A 24,768-nucleotide genomic window follows, 5' to 3' on the forward strand; every position below is an offset into this window, starting at 1 on the left:
TTCTCATTTTCATTCATCGCTAGATATTTACTGATTTATCTTGCAATTTCATCTTTGACTCACCAATTGTTAAAGAGTTTGTTGGGTGTTTTTTTTTGTTTGTTTTTGTTTTTAACATAGGCAAACACTGCGAAGTGTACCCAGGTCTTGGGCATGGCAGACGAGAACTCTACCACTGAGCCACCATTGCCTGCCCAAGAGTTTGTTGTTTAACCTTCATGTATTTGTGAATTTTCTGCTTCTTTGCTCTTTAATCCCCTCCTCTTCTTTAGGGTACCTGGAATGAAAACTATGTCAGAGAGGGAGATTCTCATTGTTGCCTGATTGTGTTGGGGTGAGGTCTCCCCGGCAGCTCAGTACTTCTCTCTTCCTCTTGTGCTCTTGCTGGGGCTGGTGGCTCAGAGGACTCTCACTGCTTGGAATTCATGTGGCCCATAAGATCCACTACCTACTGCATTTGTCATACCAGAAAACGAGTTTGACAGAGTGGTCATTGAGGGCGGTGCCAGCCACAGCATCAATGGTGAAAGAATGGTTGTCACTATTAAAGTTGTAAAATATCTTTATATATTGTACGTATTAAACTCTTATCAGATATGTAGTTTCCAAATATTTTCTCCATTCTGTAGGTTGTTGTTTTACTTTCCTGATAAGATCCTATACACAGAACGTTTTAATTTTGCTGAAGTCATATTTATCTAATTTTTGTTTTGTTGCTCCTGTTTTTGATGTAAAGTCTCAGAAACCATTGCCTAAAACAAGGTCCTGAAGATGTTTCCCTGTGTTTTCTTCTAGGAATTTTTATATTTCTGGCTCTTACATTTATGTCTTTGATCCATTTTGAGTTGCTTTTTGCATATAGTATGAGGTAGGGGTCTACCTTCATTCTTTTGCATGTAGAGAGCTAGTTTTCCTAGCACCATTTCTTTTTTTTTTAATTAATTAATTAAATTTTTCATCACATAGTTGTATATGCGTAATCATGATCATTTCCTAGAACATCTGCATTAATTCAGAAAAAGAAATAAAAAGAAAACAAAAAAATTCATAAATACCATACCCCCAACCCTCCCCACCACTGACCACCACCATTTCAATCTACTAAATGTATTTTAACATTTGTTCCGCTTTTATTTATCCATCTTCAATCCCCATTAAAGTAGACAAAAGAAGCATCAGACACAAGGCCCTCACAATCACACAGTCACACTGTGAAAGCTTTATCATCATATGCTCATCTTTAAGAAACATGGCTACTGAAACACAGCTCTTTCAGGCAGTTCCCTCTAGCCTCTGTTCCACCTTAACTAAAAAGGTGATATCTATTTAATGCTTAAGAATAACCTCCAGGATAACCTCTCGATTCTGTTTGGAATCTCTCAGCCATTGACACTTTATTTTGTCTCATTTCTCTCTTCCCCCTTTTGATTGAGAAGGTTGTCTAAATCCCTTGAGTCCCAGCTTATTCTCGGATTTCTGTCCCACGTTGCCAGGAAGGTCCACACCCCTGGGAATCATCTCCCATGTAGAGAGGAGGAGGACAGTGAGTTTACTTGTGTTGGCTGAGAGAGAGAGGCCACATTTGAGCAACAGAAGAGGTTCTCTTGGGGGTAACTCTTAGGCCTAAGTTTAAGTAGCCTTAGCCTATCCTTTGCGGGTGTAAGTTTCATATGAACAAACCTCAAGATTGGGGGCTCAGCCTATGCTTTGGTTGTTCCCACTGCTTGTGAGAATATCAAGAATTCTCCACTTGGGGAAGTTGAATTTTCCCCCTTTCTCACCATTCCCCCAAGGGGACTTTGCAAATACTCTTTTATTCACTGTTCAAATCCTTCTGGGATTTATCTAGGCATCACTCTGGACAAACCTACAAAATCTCATGCCCTACTCACAGTTCCATGTACTTATGGTGTACAATTAAGCTGTCCACATAAGTTATATTAGGAAACTAGCACCATTTCTTTTTATTCTTTTCCCACTGAGTAGACTTGACACCCTTATCAAAAATCATCTGGCCAGCATGTAATGAAGTGACTGAACCTGGGGGATGTTATGTGATACAAATATTGTGTAGTTTCTTCTAGAAAATCCTTCAAAGAAAATTGGGGCCTAGATTGTAAGCTTTTATAACATTAGTCTGGAGCTGTAATTGTTATTTCCAGATTTGGGGATGCTATACTATATATGTATAATCTGGTATTTTCCTGGAATTTTGGGTACCTGTGTGACACCTAAGACTCACAGTAGGAATGCTGTAGTTCTGAAGGTCCACATTGCCACATACAACAACTGTTGAACTGAAGAAGAGATCAGGCTCCAGTTAGAGATTAGAATGAAACCAATCAGGTTGAGCTAAGGTAAATCAGAATACACGGGTAAAAAGGACATTGTCTGTATCTTAGAACTTCACCTACTGTATGAGATCAAAGGGGCTAGAGCTTTATTTTGTCCCAAACCTAAATTTTTTGTAGCACATAATCTAACTCAGCCTGTCTGGATAGATCATTGAAACAGCCTAAACACATGAAGCCTTGAATGGGAACAAGGGCTTGTAATTCTGTATAGCTTAATGTAATACCCATATACATCCCAGAGTATGTTGAGCAGATAATTAAAAACTATTGGCAAACTCCCTTGAGGGATGGGATTAAAAATATGGACCTATTAAACCTTGCCACCCAGGAAATCCCTGATAACTGCCTCAAACATTAGGGACTCCCAAGTCAGTAGTCCAAGCCCTTGATCTTGAGCTGCCCATTACGGTGTATCTATCTTATACTGGCTTAGTTTTAAAAGTTTTACTTTTCTCATTTAATGAATAATCATGACCAGGGAGTCCAGGGCCATTCAGCAGCTCTATGATATCATCTAGGATACAGGATACTTCTGGCTTTACATTAATCCATCCTTACTGTGTAGTTTCATCTTTATGCTTATCAATTTGTAGGTTATCAGTAACAAAGCTAAGTCTTAAGCCTTACCTTTCTTGCAAGGGAAAGAAGAACAAAAAGCAAAAATTTAGTTGACTCATCTTCATGTGTCTGTGTGCATGGTTTTTACGTTGAAATGTTTTCAGGAAAATTAAAAATTATAAAGACTTCATCCATATCCTTTACCCAGACTGTCCAGAATTTTACATTTGGTTTATTATTCTATCTTCTGTGTATGTGGGTGTTTGTTCCACTTGACAGTAAGCTGCAGATATGATGTCTCTATAAATAATTCAATGTATATTTCCTAAAACCAAGAATATTCTGTTATGTAACAATAATGTAATTATCAAAAAGGATAATACTGAAATAATACTATTAATCTAAAGACTTTATTCAGATTTTACCAATTGTCCCAATTATGTTTTTTATAGTAAAAGAAAAAATATTTTCTTAATTCAGTATCCAGTCTAAGGTTACTTGCTGCTTTTAGTTATGTTTCCCATAGTCTCCTTTAATTTGGAACCATTCCTTAGTCTTTGTCATGTCTGACATGACCTTGACTGCTTTGGAAAATATTACAGGCCAATTATCTCAAGAATGTCATTTAGTTTTGATTTATCTGATGTTTCCCCTTAGAGTTTTAGCAGGAATGCCACAGAAGTGATGTTGTATCTTATCATAAGGCACATGATATTGGTTTATCCCATTTCTGGTAATGTTGGTTATTTTTCCACTGTGAAGTACTGTATTTCCCTTTTGAAATTAATAAATATCTTGGTATTGACACTTTGAGACTATGGCTATATTCTCTTTCTCATCAAGCATTGACCCAAGGTTATATTGGTGATTTTTTTCTAAGTCTTTTGACTCTTTTTTTAATTGAGAAAAATCTTCACACACATACTTTCTATAATGTTATACTGTCAGTGACTCACAATATCATCACATAGTTGTGTATTCATCACCATGGTTATTTTTTAGAACATTTGCATCACTTCAGAAAAAGAAAAAACTCATACATACCGTATACCTTACCACTCCCTCTCATTGACTATTAGTGTTTCCATCCACCCAATTGATTGTACCCTACCCTTTTTCTCCCCTATTATTTATTTATTTATATCCATATTTTTTACTCATCTGTCCATACCCTGGATATAAGGAGCATCAGACAGTTTTTCACAATCACACAGTTACATTATAAACGTTTATATAATCGTCTTCAATAATCTAGGCTGCTGGAACACAGCTCAGCAATTTCAGGTACTTCCCTCTAGCCACTCCAATACACCATAAACTGAAAAGGGATATCTATATAATACATAAGAATAACCTCCAGGATAACCTCTTTGACTCTGTTTGAAATATTTTAGTCACTGCAACTTTATTTTTTTCCTCGTTTCTCTCTTTCCCCTTTTGGTCAAGAATACTTCCTCAATCTCTTGATGCCAGGTCCTGGCTTATCCCAGCCTCTCTCTCCCACGTTAGAGTTACACCTTGGTAAATTATATACAAAAAATAAATAAAAAATAAATAAATAAAAGGAGGAAAAAAAGAGAAGATAAAACAAATATATCCTGTAATTTCCACTTAATCCCCTTAGCTGAAGCTACATGGAAACTTGGAAATGTAGTGTTTTGGGTTGGGCATGTTGTTGTCTTAAAAACCAGGAATCTGTTACAAAGGAAAAGGGAAAGTAGGCATAACCATGAATTTGTATTTTATTAATGAAGTTAACATAAATAAAATGATTGAATATTGAGTAACACACCCATTTGTCTCTTATCATTTATATACAGAAGAAGGGCATTCCTTCTGTAATGGGTAATTAAGCATGGGTAATTTTATCCTTCACTAATGTATAATATTGGGGCTATTATGTCTCATTTTTAACAAAACCTACAAGGAACTGAACACTTTAAAAGCCCTGAGGAAGCCTTTACAGAAAGCTGTGTTCTGTATCATATTAGAATTTTGGTACTTTCTCAGCAAAAGGTATTTGAGACTGTGATGATCTTCCCCTTCCAGTGTAAAAGTTCTAAGAATAGAGGATGGGGGTTAAAGGAAATCTTTAATTTTCATGACAAAAAAGCCAGGCTTTTGTATATGCGTTAGAAAACAGTTTTGATATAAGCATAGTGTATTTGGCTTAGTTGTATTATATTTTAATGAAGTTTATGTGCTCAGTGATTTTCTCACTTTCCACTTTTGTCTAGGAAGTTTATCGGAATTCTATGCCAGCTTCCAGTTTCCAGCAGCAGAAACTTCGAGTCTGTGAAGTCTGCTCTGCCTATTTAGGTCTACATGATAATGACAGACGACTGGCTGATCATTTTGGGGGTAAACTGCACCTGGGATTTATTGAAATAAGAGAGAAGCTTGAAGAACTAAAGGTATAGTGGTAAATTTATAACCCTCACTATCCTATTTAGTTACTTATTCTTTCTGTCTATATTAATTTTGTTTTTATTCAGTATCCTTGACTTAGTTATATTTATTACCTTTCAACACTATATAGTGAATGCTGTGGGGTTACAGATGGACATGCCAGCTATTCAATGAATGACTGAAAAGCATACTTTTAAATACAATAAGTAGATAAGTTCTTACTTATCTACTGAGTTCTTTTGTGGGGATAAACAAAAAAGTGTGATAGCAGTTTTGAAGAGATAACATAAGGCAGAGTAAGTAAGTATAATCAATTTACATTTAATTATTCTGAACTAGTTGTTAAAAATCCTATTAGTCTGGACTTTTGTCATGAGTTTAAATACAATCTTGTTTTGGGAGGTTACATTTTATGTTGATTAATGATATTGAATTAGGATCTGTCAAACTGGATTTCAAAGTAATTCTTTCATACAAAGTCCCCTAAAATTCCCATTGTTATCTTTTCAATAAAGTTTATGTTACTATCCTATATATTTGAGATATTGAATCACATAGTTACTTGAAATATTTTAAGTTTTTCTTTAAATAGCAAGCTCATAAATGTCTAGTTTATTTTATATTCCTGCCCTCATTTCATGAAGGGCTTAGGTTGAAAAAAGAAAAATCACTGTCATTTAAATATTTATATAGACCTTTGTGAGAAAGGCCACACTTAAGTTCTTACTTATCTACTGAGTTCTTTTGTGGGGATAAACAAAAAAGTGTGATAGCAGTTTTGAAGAGATAACATAAGGCAGAGTAAGTAAGTATAATCAATTTACATTTAATTATTCTGAACTAGTTGTTAAAAATCCTGTTAGTCTGGACTTTTGTCATGAGTTTAAATTGAAGACTGGTTTAAAATTGGGAAACACTGCATAAATTGTCATTTTAATGCAATATCATCACTGGAATAAACCCACATAATTTGACATTTAAAATAACATGCAAGCAGAAACATCTAGGTTCTTCCCCATATTTGCAATTAATAGTGAGTTCTGATTTTAACATTTTTAATGTAAAAACTTAGCATACAAACATACCATACATGGTGTACAGTGTCTCACAGTATCATCACATAGTTGTGTATTCATCACCATGATCATTTTTTTGAACATTTGCATCACTCCAGCAAAAGAAATAAAAAAGAAAAATTCATATATATCATACCTCATAACCCTCCCTCTCATTGACGATTAGTATTTCCATCTACTCAGTTTATTTTAACCTTTGTTCCCCCATTATTTGTTTATTTTTTATCCATATTTCTTTACTCATCTGTCCATACCCTAGATAAAAGGAGTATCAGACACAAGGTTGTTACAGTCACATTGTAAAAGCTATATCATTATGCAATCATCTTCAAGAAACAAGGCTACTAGAATGCAGCTCTACTGTTTCAGATACTTCTCTCTAGCCACTCCAGTATACCATAACCTTAAAAGGGGATATCTATATAATCCAAAAGAATGACCTCCAGGATAACCTTTCAGCTCTGCTTGAAATCTCTCAGCCACTGAAACTTTGTACATCATAAGCTAAAAAAGGGAATATCTATATAATGCATAAGAATAACTGCCAATCTTGGGGTTTGTTCGTATCAAACTTAACCCCACAAAGGATAGCTCAAGACTACTTAAAATTAGGCTTAAGAGTCACCCCCAAGAAAACCTCTTTTGTTGCTCAGATGTGGCCTCTTTCTCCAGCCAATACAACAAGCAAACTCACAGGCCTCCCCCTCTCTGCATGGGACATGACTCCCAGGGGCATGGACCTTCCTGGCAACGTGGGACAGAAATCCTAGAATGAGCTGAGACTCAGCATCAAGGAATTGAGAAAACCTCGTCCAAAAGAGGAAATGAGACACAGTAAAGTGTCAGTGGCTGAGAGATTCCAAACAGAGTCAAGAGATTATAGTAACGTGTCAGTGGCTGAGAGATTCCAAACAGAGTCAAGAGATTATCCTGGAGGTTATTCTCATGCATTAAATAGATATCACCTTGTTAGTCAAGGTATAATGGAGAAGCTGGAGCGAACTGCCTGAAAATGTAGAGCTGTGTTCCAGTAGCCGTATTTCTTGAAGATGATTGTATAATGATGCAGCTTTTACAATGTGACTGTGTGACTGTGAAAACCTTGTGTCTGATGCTCCTTTTATCTACCTCTTATCAACAGACGAGTAAAACATATGGAATAAAAATAAATAATAGAGGGAACAAAGGTTAAACTTAGTAGATTGAAATGCTAGTGATCAATAAAAGCGAGGGGTAAGGGGTATGGTATGTATGCATTTTTTCTGTTGTCTTTTTATTCCTATTTCTGAATAGATGCAAATGTTCCAAGAAATGATCATGATGATGAATATACAACTATGTGATGATATTGTGAATTACTGATTATATATGTAGAGCAGAATTATCATATGTTAAGAACGTTTTTGTTGTTGTATATATTTTTTAAATCAATTTAAAAAAGAACTGCCAGGATAACCTCTCAACTCTGTTTGAAATCTTTGCCTCATTTCTCTCTTCCCCCTCTTAGAGGGCAAGAAGATTTTCTCAGTTCCTTGATGCTGGGTCTCACCTCCTCCCCAGGATTTCTATCCAACATTGCCAAGGAGATTTACACCCCTGGGAATCATGTCCCATTGTGGGGGTGGGGATTGGGGTGGGCAGTGAGTTCACTTGCCCTGACAGCTTAGAGTTAGAGAGGCCACATCTGAACAACAAAAGAGGTTCTCTGACGGTGACTCTTAGGCCTAATTTTAAGTAGGCTTATCCTATCCTTTGCAGGGATAGTTTTCATAGAGGCAGACCCCAAGATTGAGGGCTCAGCCTATTGATTTGGTTGTTCTCACTGCTTGAGAGAATATCAGAAATTCTCCAAATGAGAAAGTTGAATTTTCCCTCCTTTCTCCCCTTTCCCCCAAGGGGATTTTTCAAGTACTGTTCAGATTACTCTGGGATTTATCAGGACATCACACTAACCTGGACAAACCAACACGATCTCTGTGGCCTAGTCAAGATTCATGTACTTATGGCGTTCGATTAAACTGACCATACAATTAGGAAATGTACTACCCAAAGTATAAATTTTGCACCAAATAAACATCTAACCCTTTAGTCTCACACACAAGTTGAAGTTTTAAAATATGAATGGTATCATCCTTTACCCAGTTTTCTGAAACAGCGTAGTCTTATCCAGATCAGCTTCATTCACATCTGTACTCAATATCTGATCAATTTTTTAACTTTTTAAACAGTTCCTGTATTGGGTACTGCTAACTTTCATAGCTTCAGAACTCTAACTGTGAGTTTCGGGTATCACATAAATACCCGAAGTTTCTGGGAAAGACCATGTTATATACATACAGCTCAGTATCTGTTTTCTCAGTTTTTTAATTCCTAGTCCCTAATTTGCTAGAATGATCTCAAGTAAGTTTTCAAAAAATGGCAAAATGAGTTTTACTAGATCAAATGGTTGTTGGGCTTTAAGTTAAAACCCCAAGAAGGGAATCTTTGCAGATAAAGACCTATCAACCGTACTCTTTAGCATTTTATTCTTATTGTTTGTTTGTTTGTTTTTTTAATGTGGGCAGACACCGGGAATCAAATCCGGGTCTTCAACATATCAGGCAATAATTCTGCCTGCTGAGCCACCGTGGCCCTCTCTATTGGGATTTTTAAAAGCAGAATCAGGACAGTAATTGAAAGTGACAGAAGATATTTCCATATTGAAAATCATAGAGTATAGGAATTTGTCATGATTTATAACGGTGATTTTTTAAAAAAATACAAAATGCTGAAAAACTTTTAGAGGAAAATCTAGAAGTGATTTGAAATATTAAATCATGGATAAATATGATTTATTAATTTTTTAACATAGGAAAGATTTCGGAAACCACAGACTTGTAAGCCTAATAATTATTCCTGGCACAATTTCAAGTTGAATTGTTAAACAAATTTTAATACTTGTACTATACTGGAAATATGAGATACGATGAAGTTTAGGGTAGGTGTCATTAAGAATGAATCCAATAAATATGCTCCTCATTTGTTATTTGGACTTTGTTTTTTCAGAGAGTTGTAGCTGAGAAGCAGGAGAAAAGAAACCAGGAACGTCTGAAACGAAGAGAAGAAAGGGAGAGAGAAGAAAGGGAGAAGCTGAGAAGGTATGGCATAACTAATTCAGTAGTCTAGGTATTTTTTTTTTTTAATTTATTTTTTTGTGTGTGTAGTCCAGGTATTTGAAACTGAATAATTCCAGTTCTAAGAAGGTTAAGAGATGTAATTTTACACATTAATCAGTCTGTTGTAGTACATGGGAAATTTCTGTTTACTTTTTTAAAAGTTTAACATGTGAAACAAAGCTTAAACAATTAATTAAAGATTATTTAGCTCAAGATCATTTCCTTCAAAATATGTGTAGAAGAGTGAATAAGGATTGCTTCGTATCTTTATATCTTGTAAGATTTCTAACAAGGCCCCTTTTTAGTCTTATAATGAGCTAGATTTGTACCAAATCAGCATAGAACTATTTTTTATTTTGTGATATATATATATATATAGAGAGAGAGACATATAGATATATTTTTTGCATGGGCAGTCACCGGGAACCAAATCCGGGTCTCCGGCATGGCAGGTGAGAATTCTGCCACTGAGCCACCATCGCACCGCCCTATTTTGTGATGTATTTTATACTTGTGGTAAAAGGAATTTTTTATTTCGCTTACTATTTTTTTTTTTTTTTTTTTAAAGAAAGACAGAGAAGGAAGGAAGGATAGAAGGAAGGATAGAAGGAAGGAAGAAAGGGAAACATCTTTATTTTTATTATATTTTTTGTTTTGTTTGTTTTGTTTTTTTTTTACATGGGCTGGGGCCGGGAATCGAACCGGGGTCCTCCGGCATGGCAGGCAAGCACTCTTGCCCGCTAAGCCACCGCGGCCCGCCCTCGCTTACTATTTTACGTTGAACTTTGATTTTATTTCCTCGTATCTAGGATCTATCAGTCCTAAGATATTCTGTTAATTTAAGAATAGCTATTGAATAAAATTATTTTTCTTTATACGTTAATACTCATTAATTAATAAAATCATGTAATTCTTCATATTTAGAACTTCCTAGTTGCTTTTACCCATTGGCAGCTAAAATTGCACAGCATCATGATGACAGCGTACTTGGTGACTAACGGTCATAACTTCTTTAACATCTTTAGGATGGATAGGCATGCCACAAAGGATTTACTTGTATTTGTTTTTGTTTTTGTTTTGAGAGGTTGTAGGTTTAATGGAAAAATTATGCATAAAATACGGAGTTCCCATATACCACCTATTATTAACACCTTGCATTAGTGTGGTTCATTTATTACAGTTCATAAAAGAACATTTTTATAATTGTATTATTAACTATAGTCTATTGTCTGTCTATATTAGGGTCTACTATGTTGGCAGTCCCATATTTTCTGGTTTTGTTACATATTTTTATTCCAGTAACATATATATAGCATATAACACACAACTCCCATTTTTCTTATATCTAATATTCCCTTAATTGTATTACACATCTCTGAAGTATAAATACTTTCTCTTCAGAGTTAGCAGATGCTGTGCCTCAGGTAATTCAAACCTTTTACAATATAGTTTTATCATCTTTCTTGAAGCTTGAATGTGTTATGCTCAGTCTGTTCAAGTAATTTAAACTCATTTCATTTGTGTTGTGTGGCTTGTGTAACAGGTAGTCTTTTTGTACTGTCAGTGACAGAATGAGATATAACTGCATGTGTATATCTTCAGTGCTGTCATTCCTCATATACATATTTACTTCATTTATCATACATTTTTACCTCTGAGCTTTATCTCCATGCTCTTTTTGTACACTTTGTATATTACCAAGTATTGTGACATTGAAGACAATATAAATGGAATTTTAAGGAACATTAGAAATGCTAGACTTATGTGAAAATTCAATTACGTGTAGTGCTATGATTATATAATACAACTGATTGAACTGAAATGACTATCAAATGAGAAAAAGTTTTTGCCAGTTTGTTTACATATTGGTAGGTGATGAGAAAGTACATCATATCTTACTCCTCCGCTTGCCAGCTGGCAGATGTATTTCACATTGATTGTAAAATGTAGTGCTATTTCAGAAATGTTTGAAAATGTATTTTTCAAACCTGTCTATTTATGTGCCTTTGAACTTGTGGAAATGTGTAAGTACAGAAGATGAAATTGCAAACTATATAAAATTATATAAGGTGGGATTCTAACTATGGTATCAAAAAGAATACTAATAAGAATTACCATCCTTTACTGAATGCTTATTATGTGCCAGGCTCTGTGCTAAGGAATTTGCCTTTTTAGTTCATCTGATCCTTGTGATACCCTTGTGAAATTTATATTACTGTCCTTCTTTCACAAATGACTTAACTAAACTGAGGGGAGGCTGTATAACCTACTCAAGTTAATCAGATGGGGAATGGCAAAGCTAGAGTTAAAAACACATATTTGGCTGAATCTAAAACTGTGCTTTCAACCCTGCTATGTAGTTCCTACACACTGGCAAAAAAAAGTTATTGCTTCCTAGTAACCTTAACATTAACTGTTACCATTTATTGAACATTAACTATGTACTGGAAAGTGTGCATAGCACTTTATGTAAGAGTATTGCATTTCATGTTAAAACATAGATGTTGTAAGATTGAGTTGACATAGGACTGTACAACACAATGAGCCATACTGCAAATGATGGACTATAGTTAATATTATCATTATTAAAAATGTACCACACTAATGCAAGATGTTAACAATAGAGGGGTAATATGGTAACTGTATATCATGCATGATTTTTCTGTAAATGTACAATTTCTCTAGTTAAACACACAAAAATGTGGGGTGTTTTTAACATCAAAGTAGAAAGTTTAAGACTGTAAATATGCTAATTATAAATAAATAATGTAAAAAAATATATAAAATATTGAGTTGGATGGTCCAGGGATTATAGTATAGGGTTGTACTTCCAAAGTGTATGCATCTGAGAGGCTCATCATTCTGTTCCCAGAAAGAAAAGTAAAAAATGACAGATATATAAATGGAATTTTATTCAGGTTGAGAATATGTTTCTGGAGAATTAGTGACTTGTGATGAACTCTATTTTAGTTTCCTGGGAGAATATTCTTTTTTTAAGAGTATAAATCCTGAGTTAAGGAAACTCATGTGCCAAAGAAAACCTAATGTGGGGATATCTATAGAATTTTGAAAAATTTGTGTTCTTAAGTACATGCCTTATATTTATAAAATTAAAAAAATAAGGAAGAACGTAATTTTGCCAGGACAGTACAGTTTTCTCGCCTTTCTAAAAGTAGATATTATTCCTTTTTTAGGTCTCGATCACATAGCAAGAATCCCAAAAGGTAAGGTACACCAAAGATAGGTGTAAGTAGTGAAGCAGTGTTTTCCAAAGGTACTTTTTATAGATGGAATATTTTTTTAAATTAATGAGTATTAATACAGTTCAAGTTTAAGCAGTGTCATTTTAGAGAAACTGGTCAGAAGATACTTGTGAACTAAAATTTAGTTATCAGTAAAGTTATATATAGTGTCCTGGGTATTATAAAGAAAGCTAAGAATATTTCAAAATATTTTGTAAAAACATTTCCGGAGGCGGACCACAGTGGCTCAGCAGGCAGAGTTCTCACCTGCCATGCTGGAGACCAAGGTTCGATTCCCAGTGCCTGCCCATGTCAGAAGAAAAAATTTTTTTGGAAGCTCGGTGTAAATGTGTGACAGGATTTATTTGTTTTGGGGTGGTAGGTATCAGAACCAAATACTAAGAAATTGTAACAGCTAAAAATATCAGTTGGATGACTTTATTAAAGAATGACAGATTCATGGTGGGTTGTTAAGAGAAACTGAAATATTTTAGTATATGCCCCAGTCTTGACTTCATATGAGTTTATTATTGTCCTATCCCCTTTGTACTTCCTTTTTTTTTTCTTTGTTTGTTGTATGGTGGGGTCACATTTCATTCTCTTTCCATGTGAGTATCCCATTATTGCAGCACCATTTGTTGAGTTTCTTGTTTGTTTGTTTTTGTTTATTTCTTTTGTTTGTTTTTGGGAAATGCATGGGCTGGGAATCAAACCTGGGTCTCCCACATGGCAGATGAGAATTCTACCACTGAACTACCCTCATACCCCCTGTACTTCTTATTTAATGATTACAAAAAGCTTTCAAAGTGCCCCTTGCAAGCCATAAAGAGTAAGAACAAAAGATAGCAAGGACAAATTCTTTCTTTTGACTTTTGATATTAATACTTGTGGGGTTTTTTTAAAGGCTTTCTTTATAGTTTTTATGGTAATTTCTGTCCACAAAAGGCAGGAATACTTGGTCATTCTTTTTCAATTCTTATTTGCCATGCTTATCCCTGTCTTTTATCCTTCCTTTAGGAGTCCATTCCCATCTACAATGCCTTTTCTCATTCTTTTCTAAATCCTACCCTTCCTCTTGTTCAGATCATATCTTTTATGAAACTTTGAGTACTCTAACCTCTATAGAGTAACTCTTTTTACCAAGAACTTTTCCCTAAAAAGTAAGAACTTTGGATACCAATTAGAAAATAGTTTATGTTATATTAAGAACGGCATATTGAAGAACATGTGATTTCCAAAAAGCTGAGACATTCTATGCAAACCAACATGTAAATATTTTATGTTGTAGCTGTGGCACCACAGTAAGAAAATTTATAGATTCTTAAAACTAAGAAGATCTAAACCCAAGTTGTTGATTGTTGTTTTCATTAGAGAAGCAAAAAATCACCTTTGCTTATGGAACTTCTTATTGGCTTATAAACTGTTGGTCAGATATATATGTGTGTTGCGCAGAAAGAGGTTTTAAAAAAATTTAAATAGTAAAGATAGCATTCTTGTATTTCTGTGAAGATTTCAAACAGTCTAATTGAAAAACACAGTGTGGAGATTTTAGTATTTGAAATTAGATGAATCCTAACTCTTAGGTCCATGCCTTTAGAGCAATCAAGTATAAGAAAAATGAATTTTTAAAAAGTTAGATGTTTATCAAAATTTAGAATACTAAACTCTCAATTTTAGTATATATTTAGAATCACTGAATAATGCTTGACATTCTTATTGGTACAGTATGGGAAAAATCACATATTATTAATAAGCTTGGCTGGGAAGGTTTTATACTTAATTTTAGAGTGAGACCATTATTACATTTGTATATATTTTGCCAGTGATTGTAAGGACCTACTCACCAAACTGAATTTTCTTTTTTTCCTCATCAAAATAACAAGGCCAGGGTGGTACAGTGGTGGCTCAGTGGCAGAATTCTTGCTTACCATGCCCAAGACCCGAGTTCGATTCCCAGTGCCTGCCCATGTAGAAGAAAAAAAAAAAAACAAGGCCAGGGAAACAGGGATAAATAATCTTAAGATCTTCTTGAGCTCTACAATGGTGTGATATTAATTCCACCATAGAGATCTTAGCCTGTTGAGATTTTAGGTGATATGCTATTTGAATAAAATTAGCATTCTAACTGTTATTGGTAAACTCAAACCTAGTATAATATGTAATAAGTGTCCTGTAAACTTGGAAGTTCTTCATAGGCATAACTGACAAACTACACTGAGTTCTTCCTACATTATTTTTATTTTGAAATACTTTTGAACTTTTAGGACAGTCATAAAAAATAATGCAAACTCCATAAAGAGAACTCCAACATGCTCCTCCCTCTGATACCCAGAACTACCAATTTAACATTTTGCTATATCACTCTGTCAGTCCATTTTCTGAATGCTTAATTGTAGATTGTATACATCATGCTCCATGAACACTTAACACTGCCATATATTTTTGCTAAGAACAAGGATATTCACTTATGTAACCACCTTTAGGACACTTCCCAAGTTCAAGAAATTTAACATTGATTCAGAGCTTGCAGTCTGTATATTCCAGTTATTTTCATATGTGCCACTAATGTCCTTTTGAGCCTTCTTGTCTCTTATATTAGACCCTGTCCAGAATCATGTATTGCCTTTATCATTGTCTCTTCAGCTGCTCACTTTTTTTTTTTAATAATTATGGGAACGTATAAAAGACAAACTTTCCCATCTCAGCCAGCCATACCATTCAGTGGGATTATTGACATTCACCATATTGCAGCACCCTCACCACCTTCCATTACTAAAACTTTACCATCTCCCCAAACAGAAGCCCTACACCCATTGCGTATTCATGTCACAAATGACATGCTTATATATTATCTGTCCAAAACTACTGACTTATCATTACCTTTTGTGCATTGTCTTTTAGATCCTGTAAGAGGTTTAAAAAAAAAATGGTGTTACAAACCAGAAATACACTAGTACTGGTATTTATATTTACCTATCTCATCACCCTCAGTGGAGATCTTTATTTCTTCATATGGCTTTGGTCTCTGTCTATTGTCCTTTTGTTCCAAGCTGCAGAACTCTTCTTTAGCATCTCCTGTAGGGACAGTCTAGTTTTGATGTACTTCCTCAGGTTTTGTATATCTGGGCTTAGCTTAATCTCTCCCTCATTGTTGAAAGACAGTTTTGCAGATATGGAATTCTTGGTTGGCGATTTTTTGCTTTCAGCACTTTAAATGTCTTCCCACTGCTTTCTTGCTTTCATAGTTTCTGATGAGCAATCGGCACTTACCTTATTTTGAGGTTCCCTTGTACACATGTTACTTTTCTCTTGCTGCTTTCAGAATTACTATTTGATAGTTTGATTATAACAGGGATCTATTTGAGTTTATCTTGTTTGGAGTTCATTGAATGTCTTGGATATGTATATTCCTATCTTTTGTTGAATTTGGGAAGTTTTCAGCCATTATTTCTTTGGATATTCTCTCTGTCCCTTTCTTTCTTCTTCTGGGACTCCAATAATGCATATATTGGTACACAAATGGTGTTTCACAGGTACCTCAGGCTCTGTTCATGTCTCTTCATTCTTTCTGTCCCTCAGACTGGATGATTTCAGTTGTTACATCTTCAAGTACACTATTTTTTTCAATCTGTTGTTGAATCCATCTAGGGAATATTTCATTTTTGTTACCGTTGTCTTTAGCTGTTTGGCTCCTTTTCATAGATTCCATCTGTCCATTGATATTCTTTTGTGTTCATCTGTTACTTTCCTCATTTCCTTTAGTTCTCTGTCCATATTTTCCTTTAGATCTTTGACCATATTTAGGAACTTTTTTTAAGTTCTTTGTCTGGAATGTCCCAGGTCTGGTCTTTCTAATGGTTGGTTTCTGACGCCTTATTCTTCTCATTTATCTGAGCTGTTGCATCCTGATTCTTTGTGTAACCTTCGTTGAAACTTGTAACATTTTGATATTTTTATATTATAACTGGAATTTAGACTCCAAGGCTGTTGTTCCTTAAACTTGTATGTGGCTTTCCTCAAGTGTCAGGGACTAACAAAAAAATAACAAAGGAAAAAGCAGACATCTTTACCAGTCTTTGCAGATTGATTTATGTGAATGCCTTCTTTCAGAGCTTATCCATACAATATGTTCAAAGAAAACTCCTGGCCAACACCTATAGGGGCCTTCCCAATCCTTTGTGCACACGTGTCTTGTTTTGGACATGTTTGTGTGGCCCTAGGAAGTCCCCTGTTCTGAATGTCCCCTCTTCCCTAATGTCTGACCTGGTTTTGAATGTCCCCATTTCCTTAAGAAACTGTTTTCTCAGGGTTCCAGACACTGCACTACATGTCCTACGGTCAGCGATGTATATCCTCTGTAAAGAAATGTCTATTCACGTCTTTTGTCCTTTTTAGTTTTCTTTATTAGAGAAGTTGTGGGTTTCCTGAATAATTATGTGTAAAATACAGGATTCCTACATTATCACCCTATTAGTAATCCCTTGTATTGATGTGATACATTTATTACCACTGAGGAAAGCACATTCTTATAATTACAGTTTAAATAGTCCATTTGTTTAACTAGGAGTCACTGTGTATGTACTTACCTGAATTTTTTTTTTTAACTTGCATTATATTACCAGACATACAATCTCACATTTCCCTTTTAATCATATTCAGCTACATATATCAGGGCCTAATGTTCCCAGTGTTATGCTGCAGTTACTTCCATCCATTACCAAAACGTTTCTCTCATTCCAGATAGGAACTCTGTACATTTCATAGGAACCCTTCCCATTCCTTATCCCACCCCGTCCCCTGGTAACCTTAATTCTTTATTTTGACTCTGAGTTTGCTTATTCTAATTATTTCAAATCAGTGAGATCATACAATACTTGTTCTTTTATTTCACAGAGCATAATGTCTTCAGAGTTCATCCACGTTGTCTCATGTGTCAGGATTTCATTCCTTTTCATAGCTGAATAATACTCCATTGTATATACATTTTATGCATTGATCGGTTGGTGCGCACTTGGATTGCTTCCACATTTTGGCAATTGTGAAAAATGCCACCATTAACATCAGTGTGCAAATACCTGTTCAAGTCCCTGCTTTCAATTGTTTTGGGTATATACCTAGTAGTGGGATTGCTGGGTCATGTGGTAATTCTATGGGCCTTTGCTCCTTAGTTGTTGTGGAGTTTCCCTGTGTACAAGAGTTTGGTTGTTCTTCTGTTTCTCAGGAGACATACGTCCCTCTACTGGGTATTGGAAATCAGCAATTCTTTTGCCCACTGTATTTTCTTATATACCTTTTATTGTCGCAAGTTGCTTTGGCCTGGAGGGCAAATTCTGGGAGAAGGGGCAGGCTAAAGAGGACTTCCCAGGCAGAACTGGGCCAGAGACCCACAAGGAGTATAGACTGGGTCTGCAGTGCTCTGAGAGGGAGTCAGGAAGAGCTCTGACAGCTTCTTTTACAGCTCCTCAAAGCTTTCTTGTTCTGCCTAGCAAATGGAACTCTTCAACTTTCTCACACAGCACCCTTAAGTCTCCATCACCACTGGAGTAGTTTGAAACAATGGCTGATCTCAGAGTTACCTCCCGCCTCCATGCCCAAAGTCACTAATCAAAAGCCATGATCAGTGATCTGCCATGTCCACCCCTAGTCTTGGTTGAAGAGATGTTTTTGTGTCTTTTTTCTCCAGCAAGCTAGCCAGGGGCTAGACCCCATGGCAGCCTGCCACAAGAGTGGGGCATAGATGCCACTAGCCATCATGCAGAGATAGCAGTTTACCATATTTTTCTGTAATTTATTAGCTGCTTTCTCCTGCTGTTCCCTAGGTGCTATACAATGTTCTTCTGTTCTCCAGAGTTTCAAGTAGTTGTTTCAGACAGTTTCTGCCTGTATAATGTCTGTTCCAGTGGAAAGATCGAGTTCCCTACTCCAGCATCTTTCTACTGTCTTCTTCTAAACAATATTCTTTCTCTTGCCTCTCCTCTCTTCAGTCTGTATCCATCAGGGCATGCTTTATTTCTAAAGTTTGCTTAAAAACTTAGACATTTTAAATGAAATCAAATTCATCAAGTATCTAGAATGCTTGGCATTTAGTCAAGGTACAGATTGTTTCCTTCACTTCTCTTAAAATTCCTGACATAAATTTATACAGTATACTGTTTGACCTCTAAGAATAAGTATTTAATCTCCATGTGGAAATTTAAGTATATAGTTATTTAATATACCAGTTTATTTTAGTGTAGATTTAGCTGATTTGGAACAGAATTTGCATAAGTCCATATTGATATGGACATATCATATTGATATGATATTCATCCATATCAATCTCTCTTCTGTAGATCCAGGTCCAGAGAGCACCGCAGACATAGGTCTCGCTCCATGTCACGGGAACGGAAGAGAAGAACTCGGTCCAAATCTCGTGAGAAACGTCATCGTCACAGATCCCGCTCTAGCAGTCGCAGCCGTAGTCGCAGCCACCAGAGAAGTCGACATAGTTCTAGAGATAGGAGCAGAGAACGATCCAAGAGGAGGTATTGATGTATCGATGAAAGGATGTGAAACTACTTTTTATATTTTAGAGTTGGAATATTAGTGGTTTGAAATTTGCATCTGGTAATATGTACACATTTGTGTGTATAACATTTTTTTCCCCTGATTATGTGGGTAGTTAATAAATAAGATACTCATGAGTGAGAGTAAGAAAATTGAATCAGTATGTGTAGAGGTTGTTGCTGCTTTTCTCTGCTTAGTGTTTCTTGGGAAGAAGTGCTCAGTGGGCAAGTAATTCTAAATAATAGTACCCTTACAGGTTTTTCAGTATAAGCAGACAAACGAAGGACTCTGAGAAGTCCTTTCATTAAGAACTGTTTATCTTTGTTTCACTTACTGTTTTCCAAACTTATATGAACTGGTGCACCTTTTCAGAGCAGACACATTCTAGTATATTCTTGTTTAATCTGCATTATAGGTATGCACTGTTACATACTGTTAGCTTGATAGGGCAGATTCAGAATCTTAAAGAAGCTACAGGACTCCCTCAATATAATGAAAGAACTTAAAGATGCAAAGAGGGCATACACAGGGGGAGGTATTTTTAAGGACCTGAATATGTATTCAGAACAGAAAGGATTTGAATATGATGGAGTGTGGTACTCATAGCCTATAGAGACCAAGCTTCTAAAACTTCTCAGGTCACATGATGGCCCTGAAGCCAGATGATTTATATGGAATGTAAACCATGGTTAAATTCCTTTTTTTTCTTGACAGCTATTCTCAAGTATATATATGGTAAATGGTAATTTTTGTTTTGAGTACCTACTGTCTAACATTCTTAAATTATCTTTATATTACTCCACATAAGATCCACAGTAGAATCATAGAAAGCTCAACAGCTTTTTTGACTAGTGATTCCCTGAAATCACTCACAACTTAATTGGTTCCTAGGCACTTAGTCAATATTTTTTTTTATTTTTTATATTCTTACCTTGTTCCAAATAGTCTTTATGGTGGCTTAAGTCAGTAAGAACATTCTGTTATACTAGGCCTCATAAAAAATAAAATTGTTACATGTTTGAGTGACTCATTCAAGTTACTCTAAGGAATTTATCATGAGTGTTAGAATACAAGAACATCTTTAACAGTAATCATATTGGTGTACAACCACATATTATGTAGTAGTACCACACTGTATATTATAAATGATAGAGCAATTTGTTTAATTGAGGGAAACACCAGAGTAATAAAAAATGGTTTTCATAGTAGACAGAATTTGAGTAAAGTAGATATAATTTGCATAAGTAAAAACAAGTAGGTTAAAGATATTCCAAATAGGGCAGGCCACAGTGTCTCAGCAGGCAGAGTTCTCACCTGCCATGCTGGAGACCTGGGTTTGATTCTCAGTGCCTGCCCATGTAAAAAAAAAAAAAAGAAAAAGAAAAATTCCAAATAGAGTGAATATCTTAAGCAAAACCAGAAAACAGGCAGGGAATTTGTAGGAACAGAATTCCTCGAAGTGTAATTTATAGACCACTTGCCTCACACTCTTAAAGCTGCAGATTTTAAGGATCGCCACCCTCAATGGAATACCCAGAAAAATGCATTTTCGAAAAGTTCTTTGAGGTCTTACATGCACACTAAATTTCAGAGTCATCGTGCTTTGGTTATGGAAGGTCCAGACTATTTCTCTCATTGCCTGCCCACTGTCATTGTTTCTGATATCTGTGAACTCTTACATGTCTTTATGGTGAAGGGGATGAAGGGATGAGGGTAAAAATCCCCTCATCGTCTGAGATTGTGTTATCTTAGTCCCTAATGTTTCTCCATCATATACATGACAACCATGACATCTGAGTTTTTAGTATGTTCTTAATGGGGATTGTTTTTGTAAAACTATTAAAAGTTTTGTTTTAATCAAGAGCACTTCTCATCTTTTGATATTCAGATTATTCTTTTAAAGCATCATTATTTTTACCAAAAATTAGCAGGTAGTTGCTGTTACAACCTGTATTTTATTACATATTAAGTCAAGTTATTTCTGCATATTCGGGTTTTTCAAGGTAAAAGTCCCAATTTGGCTTTTATGTTTCCTTGTTTTACTGCCCCTCCTGTGAAATACCAGTCTCTAATAATAAGTAGATTGTCTTTGTGAACTTTCCCTGGCAGTAGTTACTGTTGGTTAATGAGGACCGTTTTTATTTTTTTGCCTCCTGCTCTATCCAGACATGTATGTTGTAGACTTCAGAATCAGACTGCTTGGATTCAGTGGCCTTGACCAACTAATTTAATATCCCACCTGTCTTCATCTATTAAATATACCTGTTAGGATTATAAGTAATTTGAGTAAAATATGAAATAGTATATTGAAACTGCTTAGCATAATATATCGGGTATTATAATCCCTTATAAACATTGGTAGATGCTCATCTCATATTAACTCAAAAACAACTGACCTTCTGGACTTAATCAGTTTCTAGTGTTCTTATTCTTATCATCTCTTCATATTTCATCCCTCCAAAAGCTATATATAATCGAGGATTAGTGTAACCAGACTTCCACTGGTTGATTCTTTTACACATCATTTTTAAATTAAGTTATTAATTAACTAGAATAACAATTTACTTAACTAGACTGCTCAAAGTGTGACATTATTTATCTTGGTTTAACCTACCATAACTATATTTCTGAAACAGTACAGTTGTATGTTTTCCTGCCTTAGAAGGTGAAGGTATTATTTATTCAAGTTCTTGGCAGTACTTCAGATCCTAAATCTGAACATGGTTTAAGTGAGATAATTGTGTAAAAAGTACTGTGTCACTTGTAAAGAATCAAATAAATGTAATATTACTGATTCATTTTAGATGCTGAAAGTATTGATGATTCTATATTTATTTGTATCTCATAATGTCCTCTGGTTTTCCTTCTGACTGAATCTTTAATTTTATTGAAGTAGGGTTTGGGAATAGAGAAGGCAGAACTAGGAAGTAGTTATGGTTAATTGAGCTTTATTTTAGTATGATCATCCTTCTCTGTCTCCCATTCTGATTTTTTTTTCCTGTTGGTTGAGTGAGCTAACTCAGAAGAAGAAAAGCAGATTATTAAAATAAATGGTTATTTAAAGCCATATCATTAAAAATAGAGTAGTTGTCTTAGTCAGGTGTTGCTGCACTATTGCCTACAGGCCAAATTCTGCCAGTGGTCTGTTTTTGTAAAGCTAATGAGCTGTGGATGATTTTTATATTTTCAAACAGTTGTTTGAAAAAAAAAAAACAAAGAAAATGCCATGGAGACTGTGTGACCTATAGCACCTAAAGTATTTACTGTCTGACCCAATTTGCTGGCCCCTGTTCTCAGTCATTGATTTCTATCCAGTCTGGAATTGACATTCTATCCTATATATTTTTCTAAAAGTTATTGTTTATTATTTTATATTAAATATATTTTTAGGAATTAGAGAAGTTTTATAGTTGCCTCTGAGATAATCAGAGATTATCATATAAATAATTACTTTAGTTTATGCTTTTTTTTTTTACCCTTAGCTATTTGTTTTCACCCATCTCCTTGTTTTAGTGCCCTTATCAAATGTTAGGGCTCTTTTCTGTTATAAAATTTGAGTCCTCTTTTTCTTGGCTATAGCCGGTGTATCTTCAGCTACCAGTAGCTTGATATTTATTCTATTCTTTCATTTAGATTTTGGGTTTCCCAACATATTTTGCTCCTCAAATTAATATTTTTCAGATCCTCAAAAGAAAGATTCAGAGACCAAGACTTAGCATCACGTGACAGAGACAGGAGTTCAAGAGACAGATCACCTCGTGACAGAGATCGAAAAGATAAGAAGCGGTCCTATGAGAGCGCTAATGGCAGATCAGAAGACAGGAGGAGCTCTGAAGAGCGCGAAGCAGGGGAAATCTAATTAGCTGTATGCATACCCTCAATCTTTAAGCTTCCTATGGAGATACATACTATTGTTTAGTTTACAGCTGTTCAGGGTGACACAGTGAGCAGTTCCAGACACTGATCCAGCTAGGCTAGATAATACAGTATCTAACTTGATCTGAACTGAACCTGTTTTCCTTGATAAAGCCTAAAACTACATCCATAGTTTCTGGTGAGTCTGTAATACAATTCTGAAAGGATTCTCTGTTCACAAGTACAGTTTTATATAATAAGATGCTGATCTCTGATTTATTCTTTGTAGTAGGAGTGATAGTGAATGAATTGTGTAACTTGCCTTGGGTTTTTTGAACATTTGTAAAATGCTGTCTTCCTTTGTAGTCCAAACAGCAGCAGCTTTGGTGGGAATTTTTCCTTTTAATTCTTTTTTTCCTTTGACTTTTATATCCCCTAATACCTCCACCCTCCAATATATAAGAGGAAGGGGGGCAGGGAAGCAATATAACTTCTGTTCTAAGGTCCTGTACCCATTATTAATTACTAGCTGATTACAATTCAGAGCATTTATACTGGAATGTGTGCTGGAGAAATTTAATGTGTTGGATTTTTTTCTTTTCTTTTTTGTTTAATGGTGCCTCTTTAGAGTTGAAAGTTGAACAGCTGTTGTATTACATATTTTGCTTTTTTACTGGCATTCTGAAATCAAACGTCTTGATTTTTCTGTTCTATAGAATTGCTATGTTCAGGATGTTTTGAGGGGGTGGGGGCAGGGACTCTTTCATAAGCACTTGTTTTAATTTGTGTGTGTGGAGTATAAAGGCTACACCCTTATTGTAAAAAATAATGAAGAAACAATCACCACCACCATCATTAAACTGTAACTTGTCTAGTAAATTGTGACTACAACTATTTGCTGTGGGCATTTCCTCTCTTCTGTTATATCATTAATAGTGCCTTAATGTGCAAGGCACCAAAGGAAATAAATATATACTTGCAAAGATTCTAGACGAACTGTTGCTCTACCTGGGGCCCCCTGCTGACCATATTCCAGTTACTTCAGGGTTGTCTCTAACAACTGCTAGGACTGGACCTGCTGAAGACATTGGGATTTTGTTTCGTGTGTTCTTTCAGCACACTGAAATAAAAACACAGTGTAACCAACAGAATAAGACTAAAACTTCAGTGGATGTACAGCTTTTGCAGAAACCGTTAAACAGTAGTTTGTAGGTGTCACATAATTTTGTAAAATAATCTGAGAAACAAAAGTACATTCAGTAATGAAATTAGTGTCTATTATTAACTAAGGCGACTTCAAGAACCATTTCTGTCTCTGATCCCCAAAGTTGGAAAATTTATCATGAGAGGAATGTAGACCTCAGAAAGGGAAACAAAGGGACATCAGATTTACATCTAAAAGGGGCAGTCATTAGTTTCCCAATTTACTGAGGTATGCCTGAAGATTTTCTGCTATATTTGGTTCCATCCAGTCAGATTTATACAAAGTTTAGTATGAGACCCATCTGGGTTAGTGGCTCATTACCCTTCTCCCTTTCTTTACTGAGAAACTTTTTTTGTATGCACTTTGTTC

The 24,768-nt window shown here is 35.3% G+C and overlaps 1 protein-coding gene across 20 annotated transcripts in view; it reads left to right on the plus strand.

Moving 5' to 3' along the window:
• Positions 1-24,089, plus strand: part of LUC7L2 (LUC7 like 2, pre-mRNA splicing factor) — a 92,455-nt gene extending 68,366 nt beyond the window's left edge. For 18 of the 20 annotated variants that reach the window (XM_077145251.1, XM_077145181.1, XM_077145106.1 and 15 more), the window contains 5 exons: positions 5,150-5,326; positions 9,443-9,534; positions 12,747-12,776; positions 19,127-19,318; positions 23,022-24,089. In XM_077145251.1, coding sequence (XP_077001366.1) covers positions 5,150-5,326; positions 9,443-9,534; positions 12,747-12,776; positions 19,127-19,318; positions 23,022-23,199 — 669 coding nt within the window. In that variant the 3' untranslated portion in view covers positions 23,200-24,089. The remainder of the gene's footprint in view (positions 1-5,149; positions 5,327-9,442; positions 9,535-12,746; positions 12,777-19,126; positions 19,319-23,021) is intronic. The other 2 variants (XM_077145528.1, XM_077146040.1) reach the window with 1 other exon arrangement.
• The last annotated feature ends 679 nt before the right edge of the window (positions 24,090-24,768 follow it).

The sequence above is a fragment of the Tamandua tetradactyla genome, chromosome 1 (genome assembly GCF_023851605.1).
Source record: "Tamandua tetradactyla isolate mTamTet1 chromosome 1, mTamTet1.pri, whole genome shotgun sequence".
NCBI lineage: Eukaryota > Metazoa > Chordata > Mammalia > Pilosa > Myrmecophagidae > Tamandua > Tamandua tetradactyla.